Raw genomic sequence first — 26926 nt, 5'->3', positions numbered from 1 at the left:
TATAGCTGATATAGTTTCCAATGATACCTTCAGCGTCAGTGAAGCTTTGGCCCTAATGCTGAATTTTAAATCATGTGTTCTTTTTTCAGTTAAAAAGGGAAAAACAAAGCAGATTCCATATTTTTCTCTGTATCTTTTGACAAAAAAGTGCTTTTCAGAGATTCACAGAATGCTATGAATGACATGATAAATTAGAAATCTCTCACCTTGTGCTAATGAAAATGATCAGTTAGGCCTTTCACAAGCAAAAAGAAATCTTGAGAGCAGTAAGGGCTTTTTTTGTAAATTCATGTGCTAACTTTTGTTTTTTTGTCTGGCTACCCAGAAGGGCAGAGATCTAGGTAATCATATGACTGTCCAATACAGTGCCTCAGAGAGGACTGGGAGAGAACCCTGTTATTAGGCAACAAGCTAACTCATGCAGTAACAATGATTCGTGCAGTAGAAAAAAGGGGTAATGTTGTCTTGTTGTCCTATTTTAAATGACAGTCCTTGAAGCTTAGAGAGAGGGATAATAACTTGGTCTTTATGACTGATAAAGAATTGTTCTACTTTTCCATTTAGATTTGGATAGGTGGCTAAGAAACTGTCATTTTTCACTTTTAGAAATGTTTCAGTATATGCCACAAAAAGAATGTGTTCCTTGAGAATCTCTGATGTTTTCAAGCACACCCATGTAACATCTTTTCTGGGAGGAAGTATTCTCCCAGTGGTTAGAACAGAGGAATCAGTAGAACCGGCTTAGCAGCCTAACTTTTGGGTATAATTCCCGCTTTATGAAAATCACGTTTGTTCATAGATCCTAAGGCTTTTGGATAAATTGGTACAAAGGTATTGTTCTTCAGAGACTGAGAGTTTGATGCCCATCCTTACCAAAGAGAGTTATATGAATGATTGTGTGAGGTTGCAAATATGGAAAAGTGTAATTGGTATCCGAATAAAATAAGATTTTAAGTCCTGCTGTTCTACAAAATGTAGACACGGAGGAAAAAAATACCCATTTCCAACTGGATCCAGACAGGATCCTAATCCATTTTCAATCAAAATCCAGTTTTTCTCTTTGTTCTGTCTGGACTTTTCTGCTTCCAAATAATGAAGAATATGATGTTACATAGCAAGGATAAACTGCATGGAACTTGTAAGGGCAGAGCAGTGAAAGATAACATAGACTCATTTCCTGTTATATGTGGTTTTATAGCTATTTAGTTGATAGATCTTGGACCTATTTCAAATGTTGCAGTAGTATCAAAGCATATATTTTTACAGGGAGTGATACTTTGACAAGAGGCAGTTACTTTGATATTTAAAAACTTAAGCTTAGTTTTTACTGTTATCTGATCTTTGAGGTCAACCAAGCAGCAAAGCCATTCTAGAAATTATTAGTAAAGAGTTTCAGTCATGAACAGATGTCGACGTAAAGGTTACAGCACATGATTGTACTTTGCTTGTTTTAGCTCACTAGTTTTTATTTCATTCTGGTTCTCCCTGGATTGAATCTTATCAATTTGGGAGAAAAGTTACAAGTCAGGTTCCAAGTGGTGTTTCTTTTCTTTTCTTTTTCTTTTTTTTTTTCTTATTTCATTTCTTGCTGAATCTGAGGAAGGTTAATGTTCACATATTATTCATATGGTTTGCAACCAATCTCAGTCGCACCTTGACACAGAGCTCACATTTTGTTTTAAGCTTCTTTCCTACCTCATATTGGAGTGACAAGTGGCCTCAGGAGCTGCCTGGGGTAGGAGACCACAGAGCACCTGGTGGCTTGATCAGAACCGAGCTGAGGGTGGCATGGGAACCATGCTGCTTGGCAGCTGGCTCATGCAAGTTCGGGATTAAGCAATAGAGTTAATGTTGTATGGCCCTGGACTCTTATGAGTGCCCTCCTATTCTGTCACTCAGAGGGATCAAAGTTTGTAGTTATTACTGGTCTTGCACAGCCCCTCTTCTTAATGATAGGACTGCCTCCTGTTACAGGGATTGGCCTGGTAGCGCTCCTTCAGCAGGAGTGTGGGAATGAGTGATCTTGGATGAGGCATGCCAGAGACTTTAGCAAGCTTGGGGCCTCTGTATAGGTATTGTTGGAAAACTGTAGATCCCACAGGATGTCTTTAGTATGTGGTCTCTTTCACTGTGGAAAGAGGGAGAAATATTTTTAATAGTCTCCCCTCTGATGAATGATTTGGGGGCAGTTTGATTTTGGTATCCAAGTATGTAAAAATGTTGTGTAGTAACCATCAGTAAATACTGTGTTGCTAATGACAACTGCAGTATTTATTGTTATTTATGGTACATCAGTATCTCTTGCTCTTTCTTTTGCATTTTGAATTCATTGACTAATATATTTGGCACATACTTGCCTTGGAAAAAGTTAGAACTTTTCTTTTCTTGTATGAATATGATGAACAGACCATGTAAAAGGTATGCTGATTTTTAACAAGCAGGTAGGATGTAGCATGGCTGCAATAGATTTTTATTTCTGGGCATGAACAGAAAATGGGAACTATTTAACAGAGCAGAGCCAATCTCTGTGCTTAAATTCATTTGGGGTGTGAGGCCTAGTTATGTTCCTTTTCAAATCAATAGCAAGGCTGTCATTCACTTGAGAGGGATTTGAAGTAAACCCAAACTGCGAGTCTGTATTCATTAAAACATCAGCACGTGTAGATTTACTGTGTGTTTGGGGGATGGAGGGAATAGATTTAATAACTTGTTTTAGGATTTTGCCAGCTGCTATATGTAACACCATGTGCAGTCATAGAATTGCCTTTAATAAAAATCTCATCAGAAGAAATGAAATAAGAGCAGATATTCCTCAAAAGAGAACTAGGAGGAAAAGTGCAAAAAAGTTGAACTTAATTATAATTAAAGGAGAGTCAGCAGGAAGAATAGTTCCCGTTAAGAGCGAGACTGGTAATTTTTGTCTCCTCCACTAACTTAAAAAAGGAAAAGTTACATTTAAGGTATGCTGACCTGTGGGTTGGACAAGTGAGTGGGATTCTGTTAGATTCTCCCATCCATGAACCAGCATGGTTTGGGGGGTTTCTGGAGGCAGGGGGGTTCGGGGAGTTGCACTTCTTGTCTTCAAAGACGGTTTTCTTCTGTCTGTAGATATTTGACTGTTAAATGATTCCAAAAAAGTAATGTTAATAAAGAACCTCAGTGAACTGAGAGGACTGGACACCATTGACTTGCTAGTATTTGGCAGATTTCCCCCCTCCTTTTGAAGGTAAACTCAAGGTCTGAGAGTTAAATGGGCAGAACAGAAATGTTCATTTGTATAGCACCATGTCTTATTAATCTATAAAGCTTTCAGAGGAAAGTCTTCGGCACCATATTAGATGTATTTGTGGGGGAGAGATGGTGTTTACCTTACTGCATGATGATGTTCTTTCTAATAAGGCATGATCTTCAAATTGAATTTCCGGAAAGGCTGTGCTTGACACACTTGACAATCCAGTGTTAGAGATGGATATTGAAAGAAGGGCTGTTTTGTATTCTTATTCTGATGATTGAAATGTAGTTGAATGCTATACATTTTTATTATCTCTCTCAAAAACAAATAGGTAATGTATTCGTTTCTTTTCCTATACAGTGAAAGGATACTGCACAAGAAGGAACTGCTTAGTGTTTCCAGTGATCAGTGCACAGCAACATAGTCTTCAATGTCGTAACTGTAGACATATTAAAACAATTTTATAGCTATGTTTAAACTGAAATGACACACAGGAAAAAGTCTAGAATTGTTTAATTTTGCACAGTATGCTAGGAAGGGACATTAGAAATATGTATAGCAATTAAAGCATTCATAAAAATGAATCACAGATTTAGTCACTTGGTGGTAAATGTTTATGCATGTATAACTGGCTCCAGCCAGTACTTCTGTTTTCTGATTAGTCTGACTGATCTGATGATAAGGGCTGTGGTACTGTGATACAGATGTTCTCTCAGAAGGTGGCCTGATGCTGGCAGGTGCTGAATGTGCTGGCCCAAAGCCTTCATAGATATGTGTTCATATCTCCTAGTTATAACTAGTTCAGCTGATCTGAGAGTTCAGGCCAGGTTTACCTTATCTAATGTCCTGAGTTCCTGTGCATCAGGCTGATTGTCCACACTCGTGGCCCATCCCAGTCTCCTTTACCTGATGTTTTTACTAATGCATTTTAACTTGTGGCTCAGGCGACCTACAGTAACTTTTTAACTTTTAGTACTGTAATTTGAATTTTTGAGCCTTAAATAGTGACTATTTATAAACAAATTGGGTCAGAAAATGAAACTTCTAGCACCTGTTGGTGGTTGGGGGATCTATTCCAGCCCACTTTTGAAACACCTTTATGCTATTTGCACTTTAAAAGAGGGCGTTGACGTAACCGAGAATATTGCAATTCTATTTCAGGTGCTACTCCTTCAAAAATGGCCTGTTTTTCTTGAATGGCTTGGTGCTATTACTTTCAGTGTACATCATGTGGTGAGTCAGAGTAATGGATCAAAGGAAAAATAGCTATTTTGTCATGGGTGCTCAGCAAACTTAGTCTTGAGTGAAGTTAATTAGGGTTGGGAAAGAAAGCAGAGTTTGTGACATCAGAGTTGGGATGGAGTGTTACAGTGCAGATTTTAATGAGATAAGTGGAAAATACTTAAACTTCAGAGTGAAATAAGGGACAATAAATAAGTCAAAATCAGAAGCGATGTGTGAGCAGACAAGAGGTGTGTGTCAGAAAGATGATCTGGTCCTCTTTGACTTAAGTTAATGTAGTTTATATTTCGACAGAGGAAGATGGGAAGAAAAGAAATGTAAAAGCAACTGAGCTGAGGTTGTATGGCCTGGGAGTGAGGAGTGAAATCAGTCATGGACTCTACTTTTGGGAAGATGGTTTGGAGCTATCTGACAATGGAGCAGTTTCTCAGCTACTGCCCAGCAGCCTGGTCCCAGCAGGCTTCCATCCCGATCACTGCCCAAATGCAGTTGGGGTCTGCCTCTTGGTAGTTAGAATTTATGATGACTAAGTATTAAACTTCTAGAAGGTTGTGCTCAAATGCCTGGTCCAGAGGTTAGCATCAGATCCCTGAAAAACAGTAGCTGTGAAATGAGCTAGCAGCACCAAGCTGTGTTCAACAGCCAGTGCAAGATTTGTGCTGCCAAGAGTTACCCAACATGTTTCAGCACAGCAGAGTGATGCTATCAGTTTATTAGAGTGGGTATCTTACAGCAGTGAACTGAAACAGAGTAATTTGAAAAACTTTTGCTTAAAATTTAAAAACCGTGGTTGGGTATGTATGTAACATGTTGCTCAGGGAATTCTCCATGTTCAGATACATAGGATGTCAGCACTCTTACAACGCAAACTACAGAAACAGCACTGCTTGGCAACACTGTGTTTTCCTTTTTTCTTGTTGTTGCTTATAGACCAGCCATTGTGGGAGACCATGGACTTTATTATGTGGGAGCAGTCTTGCCGTCACTTATCTTATCTTCCTTCTCCCACCTCCTTCAGTAAATAAAATATAACTTAGATTTTTTTTTCCATTATGTCACCTGAACTACTGGAGTTCTAGGTTTGTCAAGTTCAGCTTATGAATACCTAATATACCCTTTAGCCTGGAGAGTGAAATTTAGATTGATATTTCTTAACTTCACTGCATGTGAGTTTTTCTCTGTTTTTTCTTTTTAACTTGATTTCCTAAGGAAATGAAACGTATGAGCTTATACTGTTTTTTTCTCCCCCACCCTCTTGCTGTATCTGCCTGTTTGTCTGTCTGACCGATTTCAGCCAAATTTGAGGTTTCAGAGATAGAGCTCCCCACAAAGTATGTCTAGGTTAAGCTAACATCCAAATTAAAGCCCTTGCTGAGGAAAAGGCTGCCATGTTCCCACACTGCTAGATACCATGTCATCCAGGTGAGATTCTGCCTTGATACAGTTCCCAGAGAAACCTGTGTTAGTTCTATGGCTCTCTGAACCACTGCGGGTTTGCTTCATTCTCTTCTGTTTTTCTCCCTCATGGTAGTTTCTCCTGCCTTTTACTGTTAAGTTCTTCGTTGTTTTTGTCATACTCTGGTTCTCAAGGCTAGTGGGTCTGCCTTTCTTCCTTTGCAGGATCTGTAACATTGCCAGCTCTTTTTTTTCCCTCAGGTAACAGGAAAAATGTGTGGGAATTAATTTTTGCTGGCTCTCTTGTTCTACCAACCTAAGTGTACTTCCTACAAAAGGCACATTCAGGATCTTGTAAGAGCTCTTGCTCAAAAATGGACTCAAGCACTCTATACTGTGAAGGAGAAGAGTAGTTTTCCTGCCTGTAGAATTATTTTTGAAGACTCCAGTACTGTCTCTGTAGGTGGCCTGACCATTACGCCAGGATAAACTTTGAGCTGTGTGGGTTTCAAAAGCTGGAAATGTCCTTTCTCAGATTTGGTTTTTGTTTAAAGCTGAGCTTTGAAAGAAGTGTGCCAGAGGTCTGAGAAATCTTCCTGCAAGCCTCCTTAAGTTTATTTTTAATGCACTGAATAAACATTAGGAAGTAAAATATTTGCTTCTGGAAATCTGTAGCCACTTTGCCTTTTCTCTTGGCTCTGGCTTCCCAAACTTTTTGCGCTTATTAACAAAAAAAAAAAAACCCAGAACAAAACAAAAAGTTGGAGAATAGACTGCCTACCTTCAATAGCAAAGGTATATAACCAGCTTTATCAAATTCTTCTTTTCCTCTATGATTTTGACTGTGGAGCTTATTACGTTTTAGTGGGGTTAAAGTGGTGGAGGTTTTTTGTTTGTTTTTTTGTTCTGGGGTTTTTTTTGTTCTTGAAGGTGTGTGATCACCTTACAAACTAGTATGTTCTTGAGTAGAAGTGTCCATTCAGTTCTTCCACTGTAAAGAGAAGCAGTTTGGGTTCCAGTATTGCCCTCCTTAATTGCTTATTAAAAATATTGTCATCATACACTTCCTAATTCTCAAGTTTGCTGTGGAATTGCTACACTCTTGTGCAGTGAAATGTGTATGCAATAATCTCCAGCCAGGTTCTAGGTTTGTTGTAAATAGCTTGGTGGGCCTTATCTAAGTGCATGTGCCAGGTAAGCTTAAATTTTACAGAGAGTTTCTCTGTATGAATTGGTAGGGGGTATTGTCTATATAGTGAGGTCTTATGGTTTCACAGCCTAATAGATATAATTAAAAAAAACCATCATTCCTGCACTTTCCATACCCAATCTCTGATCTGTACACAAAACACATTTTGTACCTCCAGACTTCCATGTTCTTAAAATCTTGACATACATGTTAAAATGCATGTTTTCTGTGCACAGCTGGTTTTGTGCATTTAAAAACTGTGCTGTCAACTGCATCTCAATGTATGGGGCCCAGCTTTCCAGAGGAGGCTCTGAAATTATGTCCTCTTTGCTGTCTTAACTTCTGGGGAAGCAGAAGAGGCTGACCAGAAAGTAGGGAGCCTTGGAAAGAATTTAGGGGTACCAAAATGCAGGATCCCAAGAATTGCTTCCTTGGGCTTTTTCTTGCTGGATTGCTGGCCACTTCAGTAGTAGAAGGAATATGGAAGTGGAGTGGAGCCAAACTTTGAAAGCCAAATGGTGGAACTCCTCCTGATTTTGATGGTATTCTATTTCAAAGTGGAGGTATTTCAGAACCGCAAATATTCAGCAAGCTTTCCATGTGCATAAATCTGTACTCATGTACCTACCACAAGCACCAGATGCCTTTCCTCCCTCTTTCCTGGAAGATAAATTTAAATGATTTTTTTTTTTACAAAGTGTCATACATTGATATATGGAAATCAATATAGTCTGGCACTTCTAAGACATTCCAGAAGTGATTATTCTAAAATACGTATGGTTGTAAGTCCCACTGGCCTGGAAGGTTTGCTGCACAGCAGTGAATTTCATTTGTCTTTGTCATGCTAAACTATGTCAGTCATTTTCCAGTTCATATGAGGATTAGTTTTCTCATTTTTACTATTGTGATACGATTGGCTTGTGTGTAACATCTACGAGCCTGACAAACAATATATTAAATCCCAGAAGGCTTGTTCTCATCTTCTGAACATCAGTCACCTTGAAAAGAGTGTACATTGCCCTGCATTCAGGTCTGTCTGTCACTTTGGGATGACTGTGCTCTCAGAATTGCTTTCCTGTTTAGCCAATGTGCTTGCTATTTTAAGGCGAAAGTGCTGCCTTTAAAAAGACTGATTTTATAGAAAACAGTTCAGAAATCCAAAAGAATACATAAAAGGTATATATCAGATTTGAGATGAAAATTGAGTTTATATAATGCTGGGCTTTACAGGTAAAATCCTCCTCTTGCTGCAGTAAGCAGCAAATCTCCCTTTAACAGGTGAAATTCTGCATGTAATATCTGCAAATGTTTTATGCTGAGGCTTGTCACACCATAACTGCCCTAACTATTGTATCTTGTTCTCCTACAGATGTGTACTGGTAACTACATATTTGTTCCTTATATGATAACTCCACACAACAAGGTGTACTGCTGTGATAGTAGTTTTATGAAGGGACTAACAGAACTGATGCAGCCCAGTTTTGAGTCGCTGCTTGGGCCTATATGTTTACCTTTGGTAGATCGATTTATTCAACTCTTAAAGGTGGCGCAGGCCAGCTCAAGGTGAGCTCTCTTTTCGAACCCCTTTGTAAAATGCATATATTCGTACTGACAATATAAATGTCAGACTGTTTTGCCTCAGGGTGGTGAGGTTTGTCTCCTGTTGAGACAAATAGATAATGTTTTCCTCTGAATAATTTAGCTGGACTAAATCTTTCCACTGAAGCTGCTCTTTCAACAAATGTTCCAAATGTGTGTTGTGGTAGAGCTGTAGGGCCAGAAACAGAAACACAAAAGACCTGTCCCAAATTGCTAACATGAAGTTGTTCCTCTCCAGCCAGTATTTCCGGCAATCTATTCTTAATGATATCAGAAAGGCCCGTACCCTCTACACAGGCAAAGAACTTGCAGCAGAGCTGGCAAGGATTCGACAGCGAGTGGATAATATTGAAGTGTTGTCTGCTGACATTGTAATAAACTTGTTGCTGTCCTACAGAGACATTCAGGTATGAATTCAATGCTCCAAAATCATCTAAAATGTAGTAAATTAAGTTTCTTTCTCAGTGGAATTTTTAGTCTAGTTTGCACTGATTTGCTATCAGGCTAATTATATGAATAACAGACACTAGTAAAAATCCCTTACAGTGTCTTCACTGATGCTTTTTGCTTTATTTTGTAGTTGTAGTCTTTATAGTATGCCTATAAAATAACAGTACTTTACAGCTATATACAACAACACCTAAGAACATACACATCATTTATAAACTATTCTTTGCCTCAGCTTTAATATGTGGTGAACAGCCATCAGTGTATCCCGTTTAAAGGCTGTGGTAGCATTCTGTATTATACATATATGTTTTCTTATGAGTGAACTGTGTCACCCTGCTTATGATGTTTCTCATGGCAACACAACATGCTTGTGTGCATTTCTACTTCTCTGACTGGTGCCAGTAGTTGCTCACTCTGTTATTCAGAATTTCAACTAATAACTGTTGCTCCTACAATGTTTGAAGTTTGTTTTTTTTAAAATATGTCCGAGTAAGCTACTTTAAAAACTATGATGTTGAAAGATTTTTTTATTTTGTTTTGTGCTTTCATGCTTACCTCAGAGTTTTGGGATACTTTGATTCAGATACAGTTAGCATTGTAATAGGTCTATCCAATCTGAACTCTAAAATGTGTTCAGCCCCTGAAGCTAACTTCATAACGATGAGGTCTATGTACTAAAATTTCCATAGATCCACATTCAACCAGTACAAAAGACCAAAGTGTGTTTCCCTGCTAAATGCTGTGCATATTCACATTTCTGCTGTGTGTCAGGCCATTTGCAGTTTGAGACTGAAGAAACTGAAATCCATAAAACTCACAATGAACTGCAAATACATCTCAGTAAGAAATACCAAGTCCTTAGTTCAAAGAAGAGTTTATATAAGCATATCTCAATGCAGCCACTTAACTTCATTATTCCCTTCTTTTGGAAGGATTATGATTCCATTGTGAAACTGGTGAAAACTTTAGAAAAACTGCCTACTTTTGACTTGGCCTCCCACCATCATGTGAAGTTTCATTATGCATTTGCACTGAACAGGTAAGAATCTGCCCCGTCCTTCTGCAGTTGAATAGTAAATCAGTACTACAAACTTCACACAGAGTTAGTGATCCTGGTGAATGTTGCTTACTGGAATCTCCTTGCACAGGTCTAAGTCCCTAGGTTTTTCACTGAAGCGTTTTTTGGGGACTCTGAGCCTTGTGATTAAATTAAATTTTCTTTTCCTTTCATACTCTCAAATTCCATTCCACTTCCTTTAGTCTGTATGATTTGTCTTTCCATAGGTCTGCATCTGTATTTAACTTTTTCCTTCCAGTACTTGAATGTGAGCAAATGAACACTGAGCAGAACAGATAAAATACTCTGTACAATAAATTCTTAAAGTGGATGTTAGAGTAGCAGAGTGTTGCATCATTCATGCTGACTTAGACGTCCTCCCATCTGAGTCTGAGTTATTCCAGTGTCAGAAGACAGGAGGAGAACTTTCATCAAATAATGTCAATCAGCAGATTTCACTCAATTATAATTATAAGCAAATTTTCATGGTCTCTGATAGCACATACAAAATATGCCACATGCAGCAACATGCATTGCTTTCTTGGGTTAAATAAGAGCCAAGCCTAAATTTTCTCTATGAAAATCTAGAACAATACTGACAATTGAGCAAAGCATATAAGAATTTTTTCAGAGGAAATTACAGAGAATCACTGCTCCTTTGCTCTTTTCACAGCAAAGGAAATGGTTGTGTCATTGACATTCAGGAGAGCAAACTAAGGTCCAGCAGGTGTTGAGATTCTCAAATACCTACAGATAAAGACAAATCTTTCTGCTTCTCTCACAGATTTGAATATTGTAATGCAGGTTCACTGACGAGGCTCAAAACTGCATATCGCATCAATGATATCAAAGATATGTCGCAATTAATCAGTTGAAGGGATAGACCTGTTTTTAAAATGGAACCCTCCCCTACCCCTGCCAAAAATCAAAAAAGCTATCTGGAATTGTTCTGTCTGCATAAAATGTCCAGGCCCTTTCTGGCTCATTTACCGCAGGTATATAACGGTATAAAATACTGTGCCCTTTTTGTGCCTACTTTGCCATAAATTTGTGGAGCTTTGCAAGTTAAAAATCCAATACAGATCTGCCACTTCTACATAGCGTTCACAAAGATCGCTATACACCTTCAAGTCTTTAAAAAGATGTTTGGATGCCAAGGTCGCCATTTTCTAAAATAAAGTCACCTTTGAAAACAGGACTGGGCTATTTCACTGGGGTACTTAAAACTTCTTTTTTGCTGCAAAAATGAAATATAATCCTTTCAGACAGACCCTTACATTCCCTTGGTTCTGTTTGCAGTTCTTGCAGACAGAAAAATCTACTTTTAAAGATTTGACTAAAATGTAGTGTTTAGCCTTGTAGCCCATCTGGCACACAGAAGCTCCACATTGTACCTCCAGAGGAGTTCAGATCAATTTTTTCCTCCTTTCTTCCCTCTCCAGATTGTAAATTCAACCAGAATCAACAACAAGCCATGAAAATGTTCATGCTTTGATGTGTGCCTGAATCAGTGAGGAAGGCATTACTTGGACTAAGTGTAGCTTTCTGCTTATTGGGAATATGAAGGATGTTTCCTGAGCTAGGTCAGGTCTGGAATGCTCTGGTGGTGATTGGTGGAGTTCAAGATGCACATTTGAATGTTTACTATGGAATAAGTCACCTCTTTTGCCTCTCATTTAGGTCACTAGTGCAGAAGGGAACAACAGCTCAATTAGGTGGGATTAGCTTGACCTAAATAAAGTGTGTAAGGGCATTGATGATGGACAAGCAAGCAGAAAGAAAAGTAGGGACCTCTATCTCTGGAGATCAGCAACGTATAAATGACTTATATCATAAAGCACTGCTGTGCCTTGCTTGTCTTACTCTCCTTAAGTTCAAATAGCTATTGGTTTGATTAGCATTAGTGATAGTCAACCTGAGACATGGAGGGGTTATCTAACTGAGATTCCACTCTGAAAATAGCCCTTCTGTGATGGAAATCAGCCAACAACGAAGAAGCTGCAGATTTATCCCTGTTGCTTCACTTGAGTGGTCAATACAAGAAGAAAAGACAGAAGGAAGCAAACCTTAAACAACTGGGTGAATGAGCAGTTGGTAGGGGAACCAAAGTAATGCAGACCTGGAGGGCTCTGTTATTTGCTCAGCCAGAAGCACTTGATGTCTCTTCAGGGGCTGGGATTGGGAGCATCTGTCCAGTTCAAGGAAGTAAACCAGCATTGCTGTACCCCTCTGGAAGTACTTGGGGAGGCTACTGCAGTTCTGTAGGCTGAGGAGTCTTTCCCTAATTTGATAAAATTGGACTGGCCTGAAGCTTGGGAGGAGAGGGCTCTGGGCTTTGTTTGTCCTTATTACCAGGCTGAGACATCTGTAGAGGTTGGCCCAGCACATAAGTCTTGCACAACCTGTTGGTCTTTGCGCTCAGGAAAGCAGTTCATACTGTCTGCTGAAACAAGTGCTTTTGCTCTGTTTTGATTATTTTTACGTTATGATGCGAGTGCTCATTCTTCCTCTGTTACTTAGTTCTGCTTAATTTAAACCTATTTTTACATATCACTTCCTTTTGGAGTTGCATACCCGAGTTCTTAGAGCTCAGGAGCTTATCTGTTGCTGAGAGAACATATGCTTTGGTCTCTTATGCTTGACACTCGCCCTGCCTGTGTGGACATGTCAGAGCTTTGGTATGTTTTTGTTTGGAGGGAAGAAGAATTTTATTACTGAATTTCTGATTAAGCACTATCTGCTTTAAGATGCCCTCATATTTGCTCTTGTTGAAGATTGTCACTTTTTTTCTTCAAGAGGCAGCCTTCTTGCCATCAAATTCAAAGCTTGCAAGACAGATACAAAAAGGCTTTTGTATGTATCTCCAATACAAATTCTAGCTACACAAATTCTAGCTACTCAAATTCTTCAAGAAACTTCTCCAAAAGAAAAGAAAACAAAACTCTGCCCAAACGAGTAAAGAATGTTTTTTTGCTGAGAAAGGAGCCATTTGCTTGTTCAGTACAAAAATATGTTAAAAAAAATTCTGAAGTCTTGATAATGATGTATGTATCCAAACTGTGACTCACCAGGAAGTGTTGAATGCTTGCAATTATGTGTTTTTTTTGTATGAAGTGTTTTTATTAATATTACTTCATTGGCTTGACTTCTTAACCTTTCTTATCCTAGGAATTCAATCTATTTTGTGCTTTTTTTGTGTTTTCAGTCAAAATATATGTATAAAAAATCACAAACACAAGATGGAATATTCTTTTTAGTATGAATGACTATGAGAGAAATCTTAAATAGATATGAAATCTAAGTTTATGTGTTGGTATCTAATAATAAAGCACCATATGCTATTTGTATTTTCTGTCTCCAGTCTAAGAACTGCGTTGCTGCCACTGCTTTGCTCTTGCTGATCTGATATTTTATGAGAAAGAACATGTTTTAAGACTTTTATAAAGCAGTTCAAAAAAGGTGTCTCACAATGGAAAAAAAAGAAATACACACACACACACACACACACACACACACACACACACACACACACACACACACACTTTAGTCCATTGTGCCTAGAAACATAGTTTAGGAGGACAAAATATGCATATATATTTACACGTGATCATGAAAAAGTATATCTTGTTAACTTTTTATTTATCAAAATATTCATTTTTAATAGGCGAAATCTGCCTGGAGACAGACAGAAAGCTCTAGAAATTATGGCTCCCCTGGTACAGCAGGAAGATCAAGTAGCTTCAGATATGTACTGCCTGGTTGGGCGAATCTACAAAGACATGTTTTTGGAATCTGGGTTCACAGATACAGAAAGCAGAGATAAAGGGACGTTCTGGTGAGTACTGTTTTTCTGGTCTGTGTCCTTTTGGAAAAAGTATTCCTTCAACAAGAGTATATTCAAATTTTTATTCCAAATATTTGGTGCATCTTCTAGTCTGAGCTTTGGTTATTTGTAAAGAATGAGAGATTCGTCTTGTCCACAGATCCAGCTCTAGGAAGACTCTTAAACTTCCAAGTCTGTAAGGCACTTTAGGTAGTCCTCATCAGAGCTTATTTTCCCCCTTTTCCCAAAATATCTCTTATTTAATATATTATTCTTATGAATCTGGGCTGGACAATAGTTAGACTTAAATCAATTGACATCTCTGCAATCTGGTGGATATTAACCAGCTAGGCTTAAAGGTGCTGTGGTAAAACGTTGAACTGATGTACCATTCTGTTCTTTCTGGCCTCCTCGCTCAGAAGTAATACAACTGCCCCAAACTTGTGCTGGTAAAAGTTTATTACCTCAACATCACTATATAACACATGTATATTACAGTGGACTGCAGTACCACTGACAGTCACAGAAACACACAATATACCAGGCAAATTCTTATGTCAATTTTAGAGGCAAACATCATGTTTTTCTTGATTTTTGAAATGCACTATATTTTGATAACTGTCATGCAGAATATATTTTAAAAAATAGTTTGCTCTTTGTTTCTTATTTAGTCCCTCAGTCTTTAACTCCTGAAAGAGATATGCTCTAAATGGAGGCACTGGACTCTATCCCAGATTTTTGCCAGACTGAGCTCTACGCATACCCTATCGTAACAGAGTATTTGAGAATCCAGACAATCTTTGTTTATGTTGCGCATACCCTGCACGTCAGATTCTAGTTCTGGTCTTGCACTCATCAGCCGTGTGTCAAAATAAATGTTTAGATTTGAAAATGTTCTTCCCCCTTCCGTATTCATCCTTTGCTTTCAGTCAGCTTCAGATTAAAACTGTCTTTGGTAAAAGATAAGATGTAATTGTTTACCGTTTATGGCCTCAGAATACAAGTCTGATTTTCATGCTTCATAGTTTTCTAATGCTGACTGGACTTTTAAAGATGTTAAAATAGCAGTAACACAGCATATTGTATTTTTCTCCCATTTCATAGTTTTGAATTAAAGAAAAATTGTATTTTACTAAGCCAAAGTCCATAGGAAACTTTCAGGATTCTGTTTTTAAAAAATATTTTGCTAATGTCACAAGCTAACATAAAAAGAAAACTATAGACCTGGATATAAATACTAGGCATTACTGTAGGCAAAGCAGAATAAATAGAATTTGTGTTCACTGTTGTGCATTTTGCTTTTTCCTCATTTATACTGGCTTACAAACAGATAAACTTTGAGATGTGCTGACATAATTAAAACTAAGGGAGGTTACATGTTTAATAGGGGTAACATTCTTACTGGGATGTTTCCTGTGGTAGATGTGTGAACATCCTGGCTGATATTTTTTGGTGAGGTGCAGTGATGGCAGCCAGGCATAGGTGTCAGCCCTAGAAATAAGGGCACATAACTCAGTTTGGAGGACAGCAGGCTGGCAGCTCCTGCAGCAGGGGAGGGTGCTGAGAGGCCAGCCTCTAGATAATCCTTGAAGTCTCTGGCAAGTAGGACCCGATGCAGGCTGCTTCTCGGGCTTGCTACTGTCAAACAAGATGGTGTATGTTAAGTCAAACTAGGATTTGGCTGGAAGCTGTACTGGGTGGGTCAGTTGCCTTTGGTTTGTTTACTTCATGCGGGATGTTGATTTGAATTCTAGCGCTAGTGCTAGCAGCTTGACGTGGCTGAAGGGTTGAGTCACAACCTAACTGAAGGCCTTTGGGAAGGAGCAGAGATACTCTAGGGCTACCTCAGGCCGCAAAGGGTGTTTGCAGGAGCAATACCTCCAGGATGGTGTTCCTTTATGTTGAGATAAAGGTTATTATCCCTGTCTTAGAGACATGAGGGTGCAGGCAGAAGTAGGGAGAACTGCATAAGATAAAAAGAAGTTGGCGGCAGAACCAAAGCTTCAGTTTTTGCAGCAGCTAGTGATGTCAAGCTGCGTTGGTCTATTCAAAAAAAAAGAAAAGGAAATAGGACAGAAGTGTGCTTTCCTGACCAAAAAAAAAAAAAGAAAAAAAAAGACATCTTTCACATAAATATGAGGCAAGAGACGACAGGTTAATTATTAACTGTCATTTTTTGTTGCATACTGACAGTATAAATCAGGCTCACCAATGCTATCAAGTCTTTATTCAAATCTTTGCACTGCTTCATCTCTAATTCAGTGTCTGTACTACAACATCTTCACAAGTGTCAGCTTTGATGGAATTTATAATTGCATCAGCTAAGCCAGCCTGTAACTTTATAGGCAGACTTTTAAACCTGAGTTCCTTTCCAAGATACCATGCAGATTCCTCCAATGATATTTCAGGCTTGACAACACACAGTAATTGCACTGGCTGAATTAAAATCAGTTCAGTTAAGTAGAAGTGACTTGTGAATTACTTGGGAAATTGTGAGTGTTTTCAGCTTTCTAAGTTTATTGTTATAGGTTAGTTTTTTTCTGCAAAATTTGCTGTTTGAACTATATAGGTATAAGGCAGATTTAAGAATGCCAGCACAAAATCACACCAACTAGAAAATATATCACCCTTTGGCTTTAATGATTTAGGAGTAGCAAATGAGTCTTCGGAGATCCAAGTCGTTAATATTTTTTGGTGCAAGTAGCATGTAAAGGTGGCTAGAAAGTTGTCTTTCTGCTGAGGTGAAGGGAGATTTGAAAGCAATTTGCAATGAAAAGATAGAACCAAGGAACAGAAATTTCCAAGGTGTCTATTGTGGGGAAAATAGTGGAGTGGGTTGTTGCTGTTGTGTTGCTTTTTTTCCCTTAAAGAGCAAAAGAGTCAATGGCTCTGAGGGAGGTAGGTCAGCTTGGGTAGTCTGCCATTCAGCAGAACACCAAAGGCCTTGAAGGACCTAGTAGCAGACTGGGCTGGTCAGTTCATGATAGTCTGGTGGGAACCTTGGAGCACCGCAAAGCTTGGCTGGAGCCAGGTGGCTGGAAGCAGTGGAGCCGTGACACGACCAGGAGCTGTGATGAGGGGCACAGGAGCAGCAGGAGCCTGGCAGCACAGCAATGGGCTCCTTATCAGAGCAACAGCCCCAAGGACTTGCCCAACTCTACTGCAGGGGTGCAAGGGCTGCCCTGGGTCCGTGACCCTGGAAGGCTGCGTTCCTGAGCTGTCCCTTTGGGCAAGTGACAGGTCACCAGGCAGGCTTCTGACAGACGGACATCAGCATCTTGGTGAAAATTTGCCACAGTTAAAATAACCTTGATGGATGGTGTGGTTTTTTTTTTTGTTTTGTTTTCTTTTTTTAACCTTTCCCAACCAAAGCCTTTTGTGTAGAAGGGAATGTTGACCTGCTATAATGTTGAAAGTGGTTTCTATACAATTGCTAAATCTAATAGAGAAAATGGTTAAGGAAAAAAAGTTATGTTCTTTGTTTGGTTCCTGACTGACTTTCCTTGTGCATGGTGCAAAAATTATGCCAGAAAGGGCACTACTTGTCAATATAAGCAGAAGAAAAACAATGATTGTCTGGGCATAATGAAAGAAGTGGGCAGTGTACAGCTGTTTTCCTTGTCTGTGTGTGTGACGCTCTCTGTGTAAATAAAGAATTCAGTTTTGTAGGGGTGTTTCACCAACCGCTTCGGCAAGCACTAACTGTGTTTTGTCTGCTTAAGCTCATCTCCACCTCCTTTGCCTGTTTCAGTACTGATCGATACTGTTTACAGCATGAGTATGCCCATCTATCAACATCATTAGCAATGCAGAATTTATCTTAGAATTTTAAACATTTGTGTGTACCTACACCAGAAGTAGAGAAATTTGGGCACTCACGCCAGAAAATAGGCATTATTGGACAAAAATGTGAAAATACAGTCTCCTGTATTTGGAACAAAAATACTTCTTTTCAAGGTTTTTTTCTTCTTTTTTCTCCTTTTCTTGACATTGCATGAAGATTGCAGCATGAAAGATCTCTAGGGAAAAAAGTATTCCAATCCCAAAGATGCTATGCTTTTAAACAGAGGAAGAGAAAATCCTAGCATGAAATGCATTATGCCAGCCAAGTGGTGTCTTCTAACTGTATATACTTAGAATCAAGGAGATAGTTTTGATCTTTATTTATTTTATTTTTTTGACTGAGGGCAAATGTTTTGTTAGTATGTGCTTTCTTCTTTATTTTGTCATAACACACAGTGTGAAAGGAATGGCAGGTGATGGAAGAACAGAAGAAATTAAGTCTTTGCTCATCATGCTTTGTTTAGGGTGCTAGACTGTTGACTAAAGATTAAGTGGCAAGTTCTTGGAGAAGGGCAGAACTGAAATATAGAAAAAGTATCTATGTAGTGGATTGACAAGGAGCCTATCTTGCAGTTTTGGAAAGCAAAGTTTATTTTAAAGGATGCAAATCATAAGAGCAGGAAAAAAAACAACTGGAAAAAAAACGCAGTCATATTTTTGCCTTGCTAGGATCAAAACGTCATAGCTTTGCTTACGTGTCAGAGCATGGCCTGGAAGCCAGACCTTTAATTTTTGCATAGATTATTTTTCTTGCCTTCCTCATGCATTAGTCACATAGCTCACTTCATATTTGTGTAATCCATTTGCTTGTTGGGATTTTTTTTTCTCTCTGCTCTTGAAAGTAATTATAAACTTCATTACTTTTACTGTGGTGGAGCTGTTAACTGAAATTCTTGGGCTTCTTACCTCACATATGCTAACTTTGTTTGTCCTCTCCTTATAAAGGTATATGCAACCAAACATGTTCCTGTTCTACAAAACAAGTTTAAAACAATATTCCATTAAGACAACTCTTGGGCTGGGTGAATACCACTGCCATGCCCTCCATCTCTTGCTCACTTCTTTTCAAGGAGAATCAAACCTGGTGTAGTCTGTTCCTTATGTAAATAGGCCCATAAGACAATGTCAGTGATGTACTTAGTAAAGAATAAAACTTGGACTACCTGAAATCATAGAAAATATCATTTGTATTTCTTGTATTGCTCACTTTCGCGCTTACCTGTTTTGATATCCTTCTTCGTCATCATAGCAGATCCAAAATGGAATCTAAAGTTTCAAGACAATGAAAAGTGATATATTTAAGAGTAAATTAAAGACTCCATGAATCAGTATAACTGTGAAACAGGTCTTTCTTTTACAAGCTGATAGTGTTATTTTTTCTTTAATCTCCTTGAGAATTGTAAATCCAATAAAATATTGCAGCTGTGCTATGGTGGATGAGTGGGGTCTATGTTTGTTGTGTGAGGGGGAAGGAAATGGGAGGAGGATGTATACATAACGGATTCCTAAGAACAGCTACAAAGCATGTGGAAAATGGCAAAATATTTTTGCTTCCATGAATTCTTGCTGTGTAAACAGAAGATAAGCACTTAAAATACCTAAAAGTATAATTATGTCCCTGTTAGATTGCATTATTTAGAAAGTAAACTTGTATGTTTGTTTGTTCTAGGTTCAAGAAGGCGTTTGAGTCAGAGCCAACATTACAGTCAGGAATTAATTATGCAGTACTCCTCCTGGCAGCTGGACATCACTTTGATACTTCTTTTGAGCTGCGGAAAGTTGGTAATTATAGCTTGCCAATTCACAGTGAAATCTCATTCTAGTGGAAGTGAGGCACCACCCACTGTCATAGGGGAAAAAAATCTGATGGATGTGGAAGAATGCTTTGATAGTGAGCATGCGAATGTTTAAATTGCTCCGTCTGCCACCATTGATCCCACCTGGTGAGAGTGAGTTTAGCACTATCATGAAAAGCTGGTTCCAGTCTCAGGGTCTTAGCTGTTTACCAGAGCTTAGTAAAAACTGACAACCCTTCTTTGCAGTGACATCTTTTGTATGCGCCAGAAAAGACACTTGAAGGGGGAATCCTATCCAGCTAGCATTCTTGAAAAATCAGTTCTATAGCACAATGGGAAATGTGAACAAAAAGCCCATCCTGAGAGTGGGGCAAAGGCACTTGATTTCTGTTTGGGATGGGCTGAGAAAAGAAAGGATCGTGTTTCTCTTCAAATGCTCTCTTTGAGGTTTCCTGAATCTCCATGTTATGTTGTCCCTTTTCTTTGGGATTTTGCTGGATTTGAGGAGAATACAAAGTCAAGATTATAATAATACCTTTATAGAAAGCATGAGAGAAAATACTGTTGCAGTACATTAGTAGTAGTATCCTCTGCGAGTGGCATTCTTCTCCATGAACCTGTGTAATTGTTGACTTATTTTAGTTCTTTCTTTAACCTTTTATTTTCTAAGGAGATTGTCATGTGAGAAGGAAGCAATATCTTCACTCCACAGAATGTGGCTGTAATGAACCAGTGCTCTAGGTTAGAAGTTACATGGGCACTACAACTCTGGAAGTAATTTTCTAGGTAGAGTTCAGAGACCATCTATACTGATGTTCTGTTACTTTTTAGAAGTGTTAATGGCCAGAAATTGCCAGTTGGGTTGTTGCATTTTACCTACATTAAAGCCCTCTTTTAAACTTAAAGAATGTATTATTTTATGTTTCCAAATGTTGATTTGGTGAAGTTGAAATACTTTAGGTACAAATTGCTTTTTCACAGATTGCTATTGCTTCATTTGACTTCTCAAGTTTTACTTATTCTGTTCACAACATGTAAAAGCCAAAATACTTTAATCAACTTAACATGGCTTTAAAGTGAGAACAGTGAAGTAAAACAGTTTGACCTACTGAAACAGAACGTTTGTGTAATATTTCTTTTAGCAATCAGCTTTCAAATGTTACTTTGATTTGGGATGAGACAGAATGTTAGACTACCTCACAGGATGCTAACATTGTTATCTGACCATCTGCACTCTCAATTTCTTCTCAAAATTGCAGTCATGGTTTTGGTCTGTATTGCTCGTATTACAAAAGCTAACTACATAGAGTACTATGAGAACAGGAATCTCTGCTTTCAGTGAAGACCATTTTGTAGAATGGATCACAGAGAAAGGGGTATTATGTGAATTTCTCTTTTTCACGCTGAGCAGTTTTTTGAGTGTGAAGCTCAGAGCAAGATGGTTATTTCCATAAGGATAATACAATTGGAATTAAAATTTTCTGGTGGTAGTGAGAGTGTTCATTTGGATGTGATAGGCTGTGTAGAGTTGCCTCAGCTACTGTGCTTGCCCTTCTGTGAGTGGGTGTGATTTCACTTTTGGGGTTGGATAGAATGCTGTCATCTCCTACGCTGAAATTTGAGTTCTTGTGTCAGTGTCAGTGTAGGAAGTAAAAATACATACATTTTAGTTTCTACGTTGCATCTGCAAATTTTAACTCAGCTGGCCTAATTTTAAATTACAGATAGCTTAGTGAATCTGGGCCATATTTATTGTGTAGTTTAATTTGATACCTTCCATTTAAGGAAGCTTCTCAATTGCATGCAGGCTGCAGCCAGTTAGATTTAGACAAATTGATCACACAGTGTCATTTACCCTATTATATGTATGGAGAACTTCACAGAAATTACTTAAGGTTCCTTATTACTTAAGGTTCCATCCACAGCTGATGAATGATTTAATGGAGAAATACCCAGCTGCTGGTTGGTGGAAGGATGTTTTGAAGATATCAATGTGACAGTCACTTTCACATAAACATCTGCCTGGCCTCTGCTGAAAACCCTTGATACAAGCAATGCCACCTGTAGATAATACCTTGCTACCCCACTGTAGGTAATAATCTACAGTGTCTAATCTTATTTCACTGTGTTTATGGGAAATGGCAAGATACTTTGAGACTGTGACTGAATTAGCTGTTTTGAAACAAGATATCAAATCCAGATATAATACAAACCCTGCATGTGTCATTAGTTATTGATTTCTTGGTGATAAGACTTGGTTCCATGTGGATACAGTGAGGTTTGTCAGCTGACTTGAGTTGTGTTAAGTTCTGAGAGCAGTTTAGCCTTTTTTTGCCTTGGACATTTTTTTTTAACAAAGATAAAGCTAAGTGAAACCACAGGGATTGTTTTGGAAAATCTTTTTTTCTGCCCCAAGGTCATATGTTATTCTTTGGTGTCACCTCCTGTTTTGATCTGTGTTTGTGAGACCATTTGTTAGCGTTAGTTTGATTTGCCTGGCAGTGCTGTCAGTGTGGTGTCTACCCGCGGCATTGTCGATAGCATGCAGAATTCGGAGCAGGTCCATCTTTGGTGGGGAAGATGAGAAGAGAGGTGAGAAGCAGGTTGAAGTTCCATCCAGATTACATGGAAGTGATATTGGTAGGTTGGGAAAGGCTACAGAAGGATATGGCAAAACCATACCAGCACTTCTGAGAGTATATGAGGCTGTAATTGGAAGATACAGATCTGATTACATCTGCAGTAATGTAATAATTCTAGTAAAAGTAAGAATAAGTCCAGTAACCAAGGGAGTTTTTACCCATTTGCATCTGATCAGAAAATTTGCCTTCTAAATTTTCCTGTCTGTACTTGACAGAATAATAGTTCACAATGAAATGATCACACGAAGCTTTATTAAAAGTCCTCTGTATATTTCCTGAACAAGAGGGTTGTTTTCTTAACCATACTGGAGAACTCTGAGACCAAAACATAAATGCAGTACTCTGCATTGGCAATAATGATCTCTGCAGGCTGTGACTTTGGCATACAAAGGATCCGGTAATATGAATTGTTTTGTCAATATTTGAGCAAGGAAAGCAGTTTATTTAAAAAGCCTTCATAGTTAAAAAAAAAAAAAAAAAAAAAAAAAAAGTAATACCTAGTTACTGTATCTTATTTTATTCACAAGCTGTGGGTATGTTCTTGGTATTATAAACATGACTGCTACTTTCTCATTAATGGTTCCTATACTTTTGTTCATCTATTCTTAAATCAAACTATTTCTCTTAAAATATACTGGAATTCTGCTTTTTTTTTTCAATGAGAATGTTAAGTTTGTGACAGAAGGAGAGAAGTTTTTTAAGGAAAAAAAGACCAAAACATTGGAAAACAAAAAACCACACCTCTGTAAAATAGAGTTGTCCTCTTTTGATGCCATTGCTAATGTCTCTGCACTCTGAGTGCATTTTTTAACTTGCCTTTCAGGGGTAAGTTAAAGTTTGTAGAGGGGCTTTGTGAAGGAAGGTCAGCAAACTAGAGTGAATTTCACCACTGAGCACCCCAACTGTCTCAGGGGAATACGAAGAAAGGCTGATCCTGTCTTCTTTAAGGTAACAGGACCCGCTCCACTGAATACTTGGTTAAAACTTGCGACTGCTTCAGGCCACCTAGCAGTAACAGTTACTGTAGTACAAAATATAGGAAACTTCATGTAATCAGCATTACTGAACTTGGTGTTCAGATGTCGCTGCTGCTAGTTTTCAGCTCTGTGCTAGGTCTCACGTGTTTATGGCAGGGGTACCCATCTATCCCTTCTGCCACCGTCTTCCTGCAACTCTCCACCTATATGCACTTATCGTGTCAGCTGGACTCCAAATCTGCACTCTCGCCAGCCTTAACCTCCTACTGAGTGCTTCTCCCTGTCAGGCCAGGATCCCAGCCACTCCCCACGTGAGTTGTACTCTTTCTCAACACCACGTGCTCCCTTTTGCACCTTGCTTTGGCTCTGTCCCCACATCCAGAACACTGGGGGCTGTGGGGGTGGGTTCCTGTGGGCGCCCTGAAGCATGGCCGAGTGTGCCTGCAAACCAGAGCCCAGTGCTGCGGCTCACCACCACGAACCGCTTCTCATCAGCTCCTCGGCAGTCGCTGCCACTGAGAGAGCCACGACCCACTTGCTCAACGGAGGTACTCCATTCAGCTGAATTGCTCCCTTTTCACTTCTTGCCAGCAATGGGATACCCTTGTGAAATGATTCTTGTGTCCCTGCTGATACCACTTCCTTACCTGCCCTGTGGTGAGGCTGTATTCAAAGCCCGTGGAATTTGATAGGTGTCTGTCTGCTGGCAGCTGTGTCTGTTGCTATCGCATGTGTGCACATGTTGGACGTGCTAGCTGAGTCCTTCATCCTTTCAGGAGACTGCTGAATACTCTAGGGTCCCGGAGGAGATGAATTTTTCCATTCACTGTGTTATGTGGATAAAGCATAGGTTTTGGTTTCCAGAACCCAAGTGGAGTTAACATAACTTGAATTTCCTCCTTTCTACCCTACACCACCGACTGTATCATGAAACAAAACATTTTGGAGCCCTCTGTTGACAATTTGTATGTGTGTGGCACCCTGACTGAAAGCCTTGCAGAGCTACTATGATATACATAAAAATAGTGACCACCATGTACTGTGAAATTAATGGAGATATAGCTACCGTGGTCTCTCATGAAGACCGTGCTTTGTAAAAGCTATTGCATGTTTTCAGGAATAAATTAACAACCTTCTTCGCTTAAGAAGCAAACAAGTAATGTTTTTAATTAGATCCAAGTGTTATTTTGTTCTGTGTGTTAGGCAAACATGACGGCTTCTTGTTGGCAAGAGAGCACAAAATATGAAATAGACATGAAATAGGCTATAGACCAACTATATTTAAATAAAATGTAAAATCAGCTCCATTTATTGTCTGCTCTTGATAACAAAGTGTAAACAACATGAGAGAAAGGAATGAACTTTGTTGACTGAAATGTCGTTAATGTAATGACATCCATTCTGATAAGATTTATTGCTGTTGCCAGACTGAAGTTTAGTCAGCTAGCAAGCAGAGTTAAGAAAAAGATAAGTTTTAATGCAGCTGTTGATCTTTCTTGGGAGTACTCAGCCTTAATATCAAGGACAAAGAAAAGTGATGTGGGAGGGAAACTGCCATAGTGGAGGAGTGTGGGGAAAGTGAATAAAAGACTACTGTGATGAAGAGGCTTGTCTTGTAAGCTGGAAATTCTGTTTTCATTTGTGGATGATGGTGTAGCCTATCTTGTGTTAGCTATAAACATTAGGCAGCTAATGTGAACTAAAAATCATCCTGAAGGCCACAAGGAAACTTGCAGTTCTCAGAAAATGTAGCAAGTCAAGATAAAACCTGAGCCTCTCCATAGTCTTGAGTTGTTGAGGGACTTACGAATATTAATAGATGTCTTTCATTGGGGTAGGACTTGCGGCAATTAAAAGAACATCACTGCTGGAAGAAGCCCAGTGGATCATCTCTCCCTTCTGCATGGGACCTTGTCTATAAAGGTAAGTTTGGGGCTTGGGGCTTGTAAGTCAAAAAACAAAGCAGAAAAAAACGTAATAGGTGCCATATTCAGCATCTGTTAAGTTTTTACAGCTATGTTGTGTAGCCTAAGGCCCCAATTTACCTTTACAGATGAGGTCCATGCAAGAACATAGGTAATCTGGCTGTGGCCTTGTCCTGGCAGTGATGTCTTAAAGTTCCTTTCTTGAGAGGCCTTTAGGAAGAGGGGGAGGGAAAAATAGGTTCTACTACAGCTTATGATGTTTGGAAGGCATATAAAAATCATCTGGTAAGTATAATTTGCATCTTAATTCATTGAAATGGAGAGGCTACAGTAATTTAGCAATGAATAGATTGAAATCAGGAAAAATTTATTTTAAAACTACATCGATACATTTGTGTGACTTATTATTCTTATTACTACAGGGGTAAAGATCAGCAGCCTGCTTGGTAAAAAGGGGAGCTTGGAGAAACTGCAGAGCTATTGGGAAGTGGGATCTTTCTTGGGGGCCAGTATGTTGGCTAATGACCACATGAGAGTGATCCAGGCTTCAGAAAAGCTGTTTAAGCTAAAGGCACCAGCATGGTAAGGTGATGAGCAGGGTCATGTATGTTGCTGTGTATTAAAGCATTCAAACTGTCACAGTCAGAGTTGCATATAAAATTTTCAGACTTTTATGTATAACTCATTTGTTATTTTTTGTTTTTCAATTGAAAAGTTAGGTGTGTCTCTTTTCCCCAGAAAATGTTATGTCTATGATTTCAGAAGAAACACTCCCACTTTAAAATTCTTCTTTCAGGGCAAAATCTGGTCAATGTGTAATTTTGTGCTTTGTTTTTCTCCCTGTATATGAAATCACTTGGTATAAGAGGAGGCCAGCAATGCTTATGAACAGCAAACCTCACAGGAGGTGTCCAGAGCTGGTTAAGAATGCATGTTCAGAAAACTTTCAATGTTTGACGGGACAAATACATGTGCAAATTAGATCAAGGAAGCCGTGAGGTCTAACCATGTTCCCGAGTCCCTAGAGAAACTTACACCATTAGCAAGATTTCTTTCCACAGCAGCATTTTCCAAATCATAGACTTCAGAAGGATCACAAAAAAATTATTGTAAATATATGTGATAGGAGATCATTTCACTGGCTGATAAATGATTTTGCTAGTCTGTGTCTTGTTTCCTTACACTTGCACACAGGCTAGGGGTCCCTTCCCCTTTTTGCCCTTATTCAGGGATAGATGTGGTAGAGCTTTTTAGTTCAGTGGCTGAGAAGGGTGGACTCACCATTGGCTCATAGCCTCTTCTGAGGCACATAGCCTCTCCTGAGGGCAAGAGCAAAAGGAGCAGTTACTTGTAGACACTGACTCCAGCAATTACCTTGTAGAGGAGGAAAAGTGGTGTGAACACGTGGGTTTAGTCACAATTGCATGGATGTTTCTGGGAGTGCGGAGTAGAACAGCTTGGCTAAAAGGGCACAGAAATACCTTGAAATAGTATGAGGGTTATTGCACGTACCAGCTGTTTTAAGAACTTGCACACAAATGAGCTGTCTGGTGCAAGTCACATCTGATTATGACTGAGAACAGTGCACATCAAGGTCCAATTAATGGAAAGGTTATGTAAATTGAGAGGTTCAAGAGAGCCCTGTACACGCAGCATCTGTTATGCAAAGGCCAAAAGATGCGTGCCCTGAGAGCAAGTTCCCAACACCTGCTCTGCTTTGCGTATAGGCAGCGAGTCACCTACTCACCAAGGACTG

The 26926-nt window shown here is 39.0% G+C and overlaps 1 protein-coding gene across 3 annotated transcripts in view; it reads left to right on the top strand.

Moving 5' to 3' along the window:
* MAP3K5 (mitogen-activated protein kinase kinase kinase 5) overlaps positions 1 to 26926 on the top strand; it is a 104781-nt gene that overhangs the window by 37059 nt on the left and 40796 nt on the right. For 2 of the 3 annotated variants that reach the window (XM_026121295.2, XM_026121287.2), the window contains 6 exons: positions 8428 to 8621; positions 8896 to 9064; positions 10040 to 10146; positions 13829 to 13999; positions 19500 to 19612; positions 25593 to 25752. In XM_026121295.2, the coding sequence (XP_025977080.1) occupies positions 8428 to 8621; positions 8896 to 9064; positions 10040 to 10146; positions 13829 to 13999; positions 19500 to 19612; positions 25593 to 25752 (914 nt within the window). Of the gene's footprint in view, positions 1 to 4393; positions 4466 to 8427; positions 8622 to 8895; positions 9065 to 10039; positions 10147 to 13828; positions 14000 to 19499; positions 19613 to 25592; positions 25753 to 26926 lie in introns of all 3 variants that reach the window. The other variant, XM_026121280.2, reaches the window with a different exon arrangement.

The sequence above is a fragment of the Dromaius novaehollandiae genome, chromosome 3 (assembly GCF_036370855.1).
Source record: "Dromaius novaehollandiae isolate bDroNov1 chromosome 3, bDroNov1.hap1, whole genome shotgun sequence".
Lineage (NCBI taxonomy): Eukaryota > Metazoa > Chordata > Aves > Casuariiformes > Dromaiidae > Dromaius > Dromaius novaehollandiae.
The sequence above is the reverse complement of the archived record's forward strand: the minus strand, read 5'-3'. Positions and strand labels throughout refer to the sequence as shown.